At 32.8% G+C, this 10,430-nt stretch overlaps 1 protein-coding gene and 1 long non-coding RNA gene across 2 annotated transcripts; both read left to right on the top strand.

Moving 5' to 3' along the window:
• The first annotated feature begins 508 nt into the window (after window positions 1-508).
• Window positions 509-4,180, top strand: LOC117933007 (60S ribosomal protein L15-1-like). Its single transcript, XM_034854351.1, has 4 exons — window positions 509-545; window positions 653-819; window positions 2,971-3,168; window positions 3,649-4,180. The coding sequence occupies exons 1-4, from the start codon at window positions 542-544 to the stop codon at window positions 3,892-3,894; spliced, it is 615 nt and encodes a 204-aa protein (XP_034710242.1). The 5' UTR covers window positions 509-541; the 3' UTR covers window positions 3,895-4,180.
• Window positions 4,181-6,042: 1,862 nt separating this feature from the next.
• On the top strand, window positions 6,043-8,807 carry LOC117934187. The gene is made up of 3 exons (XR_004654447.1): window positions 6,043-6,092; window positions 8,544-8,616; window positions 8,723-8,807. It is a non-coding gene; the product is annotated as an uncharacterized LOC117934187 (long non-coding RNA).
• Window positions 8,808-10,430: the final 1,623 nt, after the last annotated feature.

Raw genomic sequence — 10,430 nt, 5'->3', positions numbered from 1 at the left:
ATATGAATTTCTCATACTTACCCCGCTTTGTTTAATTTTTTTAATAGGAAAAAAATGATAAATATTTTAAATAAACAAGGCGGGGTTGGGCTAAAGCCGACCAGTCCCAAATCCGCCCCTTTGTCATCCCAATATAAGATTACGAAAATACTTTATAGTCTTAGAGCTCGCTTAGCAGTGATTTTAGGAAGTTTTTTTTTTAACATTTTTAACGCTTAAAATTTTTTATCATTTAAGTATTAAAAATACTACAAACGTTTTCTACAAGCACTACCAAACACACTCATAATGTGTTCAAAATACCATCAAGATGTCAGGCCTGAATTGTTGGATTTGGATTTGGGCCTTGGTTGGCCTACTCGATAGCAAACCCTTATCTAATGGGCCTAAACCTCACACCAAGGCCAATTCTGTAATAGGGTAATTTGAATAGGGGCAATTTTGTTCCTACTGAAAAATTTTACTACCCCTCTTCTAAAACCCTAGTAACCGAACTTTTCCCTCTGGCATTCCTCTTGCTGCAGCTCTTCAGCCGAACACAATGGGTAAGCACCAAGCTTTCCTTCACTCTCTTTTTCTCTACTTCCAAGCGGATATTAGGGTTTTCCGATTTGTGGCTTCCTGTTATTGGCATTGTTCGTGGTGGCATTAGGGGCTTACAAGTACGCGTCGGAGCTATGGAGGAAGAAGCAATCCGATGTGATGAGGTTCTTGCAGAGGGTGAGGTGCTGGGAGTATCGCCAGCACCCTTCAATTGTGCGCGCCACGCGCCCCACTCGACCCGATAAGGCTCGCCGCTTGGGCTACAAGGCCAAGCAGGTTATCATTGTTTTTCTTACATTTGATTGCGATTTTTTATTTTATTATTTATATTTGAATTTGGGCGATTGTGTTCGGTTGTGATGATGTTCGTTTGTGTTCTCTGTTTATGGCGCTTGAAATTGAATTGCTCATTTTGTATTGTTGCAATTTTCTATGCAAACATGATCGAAAATGGGTTAATTTCAGAAAAATGGTGGCATTTTCAGATTATATAGATTTACTGCACACTGAAAACAATAATGCACTTGCTAGCTTGTGAATGTAAAATCTTTGTTTCATGGGTTATGATTTACTGGTGGATCGTCGTTATTAGTGGCGGTTCTGCCGGAGTCAAGACCTATATACATTTGGGCTCATCTGAATGCATTTTCTATAGTTTTTCTATTGTTAATTCATTAAACTTTGCAAACAGAAATGATGGAGGAAGCATTTTTGGTGCAGTGAACTTCTTGAAAAAGAAGCTGAAAGAGGAGTCAAAATAACAGAAATCATGAAATAAATTTTTAGGAACAAGAAAATTAACCCTTTAAAATATAACCAAATGGGCTTTACGGTGTTGCATGAGGATGATTGATAATTTTATTCAAAGTGATTCATGGATGTTTTAAGTTCTATAAGCAAATTTACCATTCTAAAAACTGCTTCATATTTCCAATGTGTCATATGGATTGGAAATTTTCAGGAACCATTGAGAATGTTGTGTATGTTGGGTGGGGTTTGTTTGGGGTGGATCAGTGGGTGTTAGTCTTGTGTTTTGATCTGCACTGCTCTTTAACATAATTGTCAATAATATGTACTGATAATATAACAGATTTTAAGCTTTAAGTAAATGAGTGTATACCCTTTTCATGTGGCATGAAGTGCAAATAAAGGGATTGGCTCAAATTTCTCTTGTTTTAGCAGACAGTCTGTTTTCATTGCTGAAATAATGAAGGCAAATAAAGATAAATAAAAAATTTTGACTCTTAAAGGCATGTTTTGGTACTTGTCTGGTAACTTGTAAGTGTAAAAGTTGAAAAGTACTCAAGAGTATGGGGCTTTCTGTTGTCCATTTTTGTCAAACAAGGTTGGAAAGTAGAAATGCTAAGATTTATTTGTGATGTTTTTTTGGTGGGGATCTATGGAGAACAGTTTTTGGAAATGAACGGCCAAATTTTTTTTTACTTGTCTTATCATTTCTTTCCTGTTTTATGAAGTGAAAGATAGTTTTTCAAAATGCAATTAAAATGGCCTAGTTTTTTATTACTTAGGACCTCAAAAAAAAAGAAAAAAGTTTGCATTGCACTAGGGTTAATAAAAAATGGAAGTTATATCTGCAGTTTAGGCATGAGCTTTTATTTAATCATCATAAAATAAGTGATAGAGGACTTCAGTGAAATTTATAGGGAAATGGATGCATGTTCCATGGGACTTGGTTGATAGTCTTTTATTGACTTGCAATGGCAGTTGGTTTGAACATGATATTGGTAGTAATAGAAGTTGGCTTGCAATAGTAGTTTGTTTGGACATAATATTTATGCTGGTGGTACTGTAGTAGTTGTGTCGTAGTAACTAGTAAGTAGGAGTAGTGGTTGCAGGCTTGCAGCAGCAGTAGTCATAGTAGCGATAATGGTAATAGTGGCCAAAATGATAATCAAAGTAGAAGTTGTCATAGTTCTGTTCCCTTTAAGTACTAATCTGTTGCATGGGTAAGCAAATAATATGCGGTATTGATTGTTATTAACTGATGATGATCATGACTATCAAATTTATAGTTTTTATCTGAATTTCAGTCATTCAAAAATAGAAATACGATGATATGTATATTTGATAGGTAAAGAAGTAATTCATTAAAAAGCAAGAGCATAAGAAAATACACCAAAAGTATACAAAGAGTGCCTAAGACCACAATATTAATTCCAATATCGTGTCTTATTTATAACTTAAGAGTATTTATAAAATTTGACAAAGTTATCTGTATTCATTCTTGCTTATGTGAAATCTTATATTGTTTTGCCAAGTGAAGAAATTTAAAGTTCAATGCTGCAATTCCCATTGATACACTTGTTTGATTTTCTGATTATATTTTTCCCTGCTGGTGCTCTATATTTAGTCACTGCAGCATTAATATTCATATTAATATCGTGTACATGTTAACAATCTTTTCAGGGTTATGTGATCTATCGTGTACGTGTAAGACGCGGTGGAAGGAAGAGGCCCGTCCCAAAGGGTATTGTGTATGGTAAGCCCACAAACCAAGGTGTCACTCAGCTGAAATTTCAACGCAGCAAGCGTTCAATTGCAGAGGAACGTGCTGGACGGAAGCTGGGTGGTCTCAAGGTTCTCAACTCTTATTGGATCAATGAGGTCTGTATAAAATTTACTGCACTTATTTCCTACCTATGTATCTCAGTCTTCCAGTTCTGCTATTTGGGCACTTGTTAGCATGCTAGTTTTGGTACATGATTATACCATTTAATTTCAGATGTGTATTTTTTTCTGAGAAAATGTCTGAGGTGCTTTTCATCGGTTTTTTTGAGGGGTCCTAACCAGTAAACATCTCCAATTCTCCCTGGTGTTTGCAGATTTGAGCCTTGCTCTGTATGAGACTTAATTCCAAGTCCTATGATTTCTCTTTTGGTTTCATAGTAATTATTTTGAAGATCATAAATTTTTTATGCCTGTGATCTCCATTTTTCTTCTGACTGTGTCTGAATTTCTTCCTCAACTGTTTCCCAATATATCAACTTCATGCTAAATCTCTTACTTGGATTAAGCTTCCTAATCTTTTAATAAATTCACCTTTTGTTCCATTTTAAATGTCTCAAACCTTGATTTTGTTGTTAGGATTCCACTTACAAATACTATGAGGTAATCTTGGTTGATGCTGCTCACAATGCAATCCGGAACGACCCAAGAATCAACTGGATCTGCAAGCCTGTCCACAAGCACAGGGAGCTTCGGGGACTGACTTCTGCTGGAAAGAAATACAGGGGTCTACGAGGAAAGGGACATTTACACCACAAGGCACGCCCTTCAAGAAGGGCAACCTGGAAGAGGAACAACACACTTTCTCTCCGACGCTATCGCTGATGCTGATGCTGATTTGGTGGTGTGCTTTTTTATTATATCACCCTTGTTTTTGGGTTTTCTGTATTAGCAACATTTTAAGTCCACATTTTGAGACAAAAAGTTGGGCCTTAGAGTGAGGGTTTGAAGTTGTTTTTCGGCATCTTAAACTAGTTGGTTTGTGCCATGAGAAGGTTACCCATATTTATGTTTATTGGTTCTCTCCCAAAATTTTCTTGAGGATTCTTGGTCAAATCCGAAAACATGGACAAATGAATGCAACGACGAATTAACTGCATCTCTCCTTACACACCCTCTATGTATCTCTCCTTGTACATTAGGCTATTTTGTTACCATGTCATTTATATAATTATTATTATTTATTATGAAAGCAAGAAAATTAATATCTTTTTGTACTATTTAATAAATATATATATATATATATATATATATATATATATATATATAATCGTTTATTATCAATTTTGTGCAATTTTATAAAATTCATATAATCAAGTTAATTTTAATCTTTATTTTCCAATAACTATGAGTGATATATGATATTCAAATATGTTTGTTATTTAGATAGAAAAGGCTAAATTAATTAAAGAAAACACATGAGGGGTTGAATTGGAAATTAAAACTTTTTTAAAAATAATTCAAATTAAGCAATTGGATGCACAAATTTTGTGGAGCTCTACAAAATTAGCAAAAGTATAAAAAAAAAGAAAAGAAAAAGAAATATGTAAACAAAACTTTGTATTAAAAATAATAATTACGGGATACAAGGCTCATATAATAAACATTGCAAAAAAATATTTTCCTTCTAATTTATTTGCTTTGATCATGCTTTGAAAGATAACGATGAAAATGTTTTCTTGATTTTTGAAGATCAATTAAGGGTTTCATATAGTTTGTTCTCAAATGAATTTGTTGAAAGACGAAGAACACGTAATTTAGTAGTTAGGATTTATAGAGAGATTTTTGTGAAGTTTTTTTTTTTTTATCTCTTTATAAAACTTATTTTCCCATGTGAAGTTGTTTTGTCGATTCTTTTCATTGAAAGAAGTTATCATTATATATAGGTGAAATTAGATAATTAAATTTGAAATCCTAAATATTTAATTGCTTAATTTAAAGAATTTGGTTCCTTGATTTTAGTAAGTTATTTATTTCATTAAGAAAACTTACTAATAAGAGAATATTTATTTTTATTTCTATTTCGACTTCAATTGAAAGATTTGTTTATATTTTGTGAGACTAAATTTTATAGCCTTTCAAATTTCGCCATGTATCCTCTTTTGAACCGGATGCATGTGTCCAATGTATATGACTATCATTTGCCAATATTAAATTTTGTTGAATTAAAGAGTCACAATTATGATATTTACAAATACTCTCACTTCCAAGATATATCATTTACATGTTTTGCCATGTATACAAGTTGGGTCTTGAAGTTAGTAGAAGCATAATATGCATACATTTTTATGAGATCTAGAGCCAAGAAACAAAATAATCCGAGGTTTCATTACAACACTATTGCAATGTTTTACACTATACCATGTTAGTACTTCCCTTAGCCAATAAATAAGGATTTTGAGCTAGTAAACAGAGAGCTCGAACATAAATTTTTTTCGTATCTTCTTATTTTATTTTCTTAGTAATTTTTCATTTTTTATGTTTATTTTATAACCTTATGATTTCATAATTATTTTAAAATTAAAAGGATAAAAATTGTGAAAAATTGAATTAATTCTTTTAAAAATAAACATAAAATTAAAGAAATTTTTGTAATGGGTAAAGAAAACATAAAAGGATTGAAATGAGAATATTTATTTTGTAAATAAAAAATGATATAAATTTGATAAAATAACAAAGCAAATCATTTTGTGATATACTTGATTATTACTGTATAAAATTAATATATTTATAAATATAATCTATATAAATTACAAAGTTTATTATTTATTAAAACTTGACAAATCTAAACTGGCTTAAATCCGATTAAATTAATCCTGGTTGAAATCCTCAAGTGAGATGGAGTTGAACTTGAGAAATCAGTCCACCAACAGTTGAATAGTTTAAGCTTTGGGCCGGCCCATGCTCAGCCCATGATCATCTCATCCTGTTCACAGCCTTTTAAGGCTGCTTGCAGCACAGGAAGCCCGGAGGCCTCCCACTCTTCTCTGGACGCTGCGTTCTGATCGATCACCGAGTTCAAGGTACTGCTCAAATCTCTATTCCCTATTCAATCAATCGGATTGTAGGTTAGAAACATTTTTTTTGTGTTCTGTTTTTTTTTTTATTTTGGCCAGCAAAGAAGGTGAGAGAGATACATAGGAATCAAAATGTGTTGTTCTCTTATTTTTCCTTCTTTTCTTGGATTTCTCTCCGAGTGCTTTATATAACTTGGGAATGCTATTGCAGTAAGTTTTGAATTCTAGGGTTCTCTTTGAACAGCTGTGGGATTAGAACAAGTCTGGATTACTGCTTAGACTGAAATTTTTGTTGGATTGACTGTCGTTGCTATTTGGGGATTTTTTTTTTTTTTTTGTATAAAAATGTATCTAGGTTAGATGCAGAGAAAAAATGAGAAAGGAATTAAAATTTTAATCTGTAAAATTTTCAGTGTAGGATTCGGAATACAGAAATATATCATTTTGATTAAAACTCACACGACTGTTTGCCTTAATTGACATGAGGTTTTGTCTCTTTATTTTTAAAGCAAAAGATGAGAGATACATGGGTATGAAAATGTTGTTTTCTTTTATTGCTCTATTTTCTTGGAAACCAAACAGAGGTCTAGCCCTCTTTGAATGCTTCTAACTGTCAATCTTATTGGCTGAAAACTTTGAATTCTAGGATTTCATTTTGGACAATAACATGAGCTAGAATTTGTACAGAATTAAATATTTGGGAACATTATCTTGTACAGTTATACATAAACATAGATATGGCTTGAATTGATATTTACTAATTTTACCATGGAAACATAAATGGTACCCGCTATGCAGCTAATGAATCCTAATGTAAATGGAAGCAAAAAAAGGAAGAGTAACAAAAAATGTAAAAACTCTTCTCCTAAAGAAGAGAAGAACTTTAAAGTGCAAAATAAGTAAAAGGAATTTGATTTTATCCGTTATAACCAATAAATAAGAAAAATATGAATTTGTTATTAAGATTGTTATTATCAAATAATAAACATGTGAGACATGAGGGAAAATAGGTGATATAATAGGAGTATTTTAGAAAGAAAAAAGTCTACAAACTCTTCGTTTGTATATATTTTAGATGTAGATCATATATATACATACATAAATTTTTGGCTTTTATAACTCCTACATTAATATATATTTTTAAATTTTATTTAGTGATAGGGTTTTCTTAACTTCCTTATTTTTTTTTGTATTTTATTTTGTAAAATGGTAATGATGGGATTTATCAGTAACTCTCATTGAGGCTCCTTATTATATCAAATGAAATTTGTTGTCAAATATAAAAAATTTAGAATTGTATATAAGATGTGTTTTACTTGATATGATTTGGGATTATGACAAATATGTACATTAAACTTGTTTAATTCAAAGTAATAGAATGACAAAACATTCACCTCAAAAAAAAAAAAAAAAAAAAATCTAGATTGTATCTAGAAAAAAAGAACCAAGTAATAATAATTTTTTTATATTCAAAGATAATCATAATAAACAAATTACTATTTGAAAAGAATTGAAATAACTTTTGTTATTGAATCTCCATATGTACTGCATTCAACATTGCTTAAAGGTTTGTATGCTAAAATTATGAATTTTTAGCCAAACAAATATTTTTACTATTTTAATTTATTTTTATTTTTTTACATTTACTTTTATTGCTTTCCTATTTTTATGTTATTGTCATATTTTTTGTTGATAAAATGATGAATTCTTGAGTCAATATCAATATTTATTACTGTTTTAGTTAATTTTTTTCCTTACTTTTATTTTATTTTTCTTATCTTTACTTTATTTCAGATTTTATTTTTGGCAAAAGGATGAATTTTGAGGAGAAACTAATATCTTCTACTATTTCATTTTTTTCCTATTTTGTTTTATTTTATTATTAGATTATTATTAATCTTAATTTTCTTTTTTATTTATATTGTTGATGGCAATTAATGGAGATTTATTGAATTCTAATATCAAGAGATAAGGTAAATGAGGTGTTCTTGTAATAAGTTTTGAATTGTTAGAGTAATAGGTGTCAAATTAGGGAATTTCGCTTGAGGTGATTTGCTCCCTATTCTAATCTTCACTTAAATTACTAAAATAGGTAAACTAATAAAGTGTTTCATAATTCAAAATTTTAAAAATTTCAAAAAATATTTCAAATTTATTGCAAAAACCATTAATCTACTTTAGCTACTATTTTCCAAAATGATTAAGCCGCCTAATCCTCACAATGGCTTAGGCCAAGGGCTCAAGAAATGGGTCTAATTAAGCCAGCCAGCCCAAACAATATTTATTTCTCTTTGAGCCCATCTCTTGTTGATTCTATGGACCTATTCAATTTGGTGTTCTGATTTATCCTACAAATCATCTATCTGCTCAATATGTTTGACTTCCAAACTTGGTGTTGAAATTAGGTCTAAACTTTGTGTGTATATTGTTTGTACTAATCATCTTGATGTGTCAAAGGCAAAGGTTTAATAAAAAATGGTTCAAGATGCGGATCGTACAAATTTCTCTCGCACTTTCAAGTACTTAATGGGTTAGTTTTTATGATTTTATTTTCATTTTTTTGCATTTTCTGGCCAACTAGATGGACCCTTTGCTTCAAAATAATGTGTTAATTTGTTGATTCTATTGATTTTCAGCGATGCAGTTCTCAGCTAGGGGAATCCCATTTGTAGTCAATACATGGATGGTGAGGCACATTACTGTAGAGGACTATGCGGTAACAACTTTACGATTCTATCATTTTATTTTTTGTTTATACTATTTTTATTTTTATATTTTTTTTTGCAATTGTTTGAGCTCTGATTTTATGGGAATTCAATTTTTTCCATATGGGAAAATTGTAGAAATCGTTGTTGGTTGTCATCTTTGTTTAATGAAATCATTGGCAAAGGTTTTATATTTTTTTTGCAATTGTTTGAGCTTTGATTTTCTGGGAATTCAATTTTTTCCATATGGGAAAATTGTAGAAATTGTTGTTGGTTGTCATATTTGTTTAATGAAATCATTGGCAAAGGTGTTATTGTTACTGGATTTTCCCATTTTCCTAGAAGGTTTAATTTTTAATAAACAAATGTTTCAAATTGAAATTTGTACTGGGAACTTGAGTAATTTTCTGAACCAAATGTTCTAGATGTTGAGAAAAATTGGTGAGCTTTTTCTGATATTCTGAATAGTTGGTAAAATATCCTAATAGATAGGGAATTAACTCGCCTCTCTCTCTCCCTCTCTCTCTCTCTCTCTCTCTCTCTAATGAGAGGGGGCAACTGTTGGTTTGTGGTGAAATCGAAGTCCTTTGAAGTCTTAGTGAAGGAAGTTCGTGGGAAGTTAAGAGGAATCATTGTGGAGAGAAGCAGGGGTTTCTCATCTTGGATTTGGTTTGGGTATAGGAGCCTAAGGAGGCTGCTGGAAGGTATTGAAGAATGATGAAAGTCTGGGAGGATAAGGGGAGAAAGTTTAGGTTGGATAGGTGAGTCAATGGGGCGAGGGGTTCGTCCTGTGCTTAGTGCTCGATTTGAGGCAAAGAGATTTTGTTTAGTGTTTCCTGAAGGAAAGGGGTTGCTTGGGGGTTGGGCCACTTTAGCTGAGAAACTTAGATCCCTTGGGGTAGTTACTTTTGCTGAAGCAAAGAATGCACTTGTGCTTGCAGTTGGTAGGGTTGAAAGGAGCCTTGGTAGTATGGGGAAGAGTGAGAAGAGGGCTTTTGTGGATGTGGCCAAAGTGCTGGCTGGAAGGATAGGTGATGCTTTATGGCTTCAACTTGGTGGCAGGAAGAAGTGGAGTAGGGAGGAACAGTTGGGTCATTGTTTGGTTGGTAGGTGGGGAGATGACTTGATTTTGGAGTCGGAGTTGATCTCGTTAAGGAGGTGGGGAGAGCGCTTGTGGAACCTCAAGAGAGGAGTGAGGTTCTAGAAGCTGGGAGGTGCTTTCTTTCTGTTGGAGTTTGAAGATGGGGAGGAGGTAGAGAGAGTGTTGAAGAGGGGGGTGCAACGTTTCAAGGATAAGTTGTTGCTTTTGGAGAAATGGAGTGCGGGGGTTGGTTGTTTGCATTTAGGAAATCATGCCAAAGAAGTTTGGGTGAGGATGGTGGGTCTCATGTTACATTTTTGGAATGGGAAGGTGTTTAGAAAAATTGGAGATTGTGGTGGGGGCTTTATTAGGGTAGACAAGGATACAAGGAGGTTTTCTTAGTTGTAATGGGCAAGGATTTTGGTAAAGTCAGAGGGGAAAGAGCTTCAGAGGATGTTGCAACTGGTGGTGGATGCTTCACGTTTTGCTATCCAACTATGGTGGGAGGTGTTGCCGTGGGTGTCTGTAGTGTTGCCAATGAACAAAAGTCAAGGGAGC

Source organism: Vitis riparia, chromosome 16, assembly GCF_004353265.1.
Source record: "Vitis riparia cultivar Riparia Gloire de Montpellier isolate 1030 chromosome 16, EGFV_Vit.rip_1.0, whole genome shotgun sequence".
NCBI lineage: Eukaryota > Viridiplantae > Streptophyta > Magnoliopsida > Vitales > Vitaceae > Vitis > Vitis riparia.
Note: the sequence above shows the minus strand (reverse complement) of the source record. Positions and strands in the feature narration are given on the sequence as shown.

Bases quoted from the DNA above. Each gene is read 5' to 3' on its own strand.
- LOC117933007 (XM_034854351.1), top strand. The intron at 820-2,970 runs GTTATCATTGTT...CAATCTTTTCAG, and splicing joins TGGGCTACAAGGCCAAGCAG to GGTTATGTGATCTATCGTGT. The intron at 3,169-3,648 runs GTCTGTATAAAA...TTTTGTTGTTAG, and splicing joins ACTCTTATTGGATCAATGAG to GATTCCACTTACAAATACTA.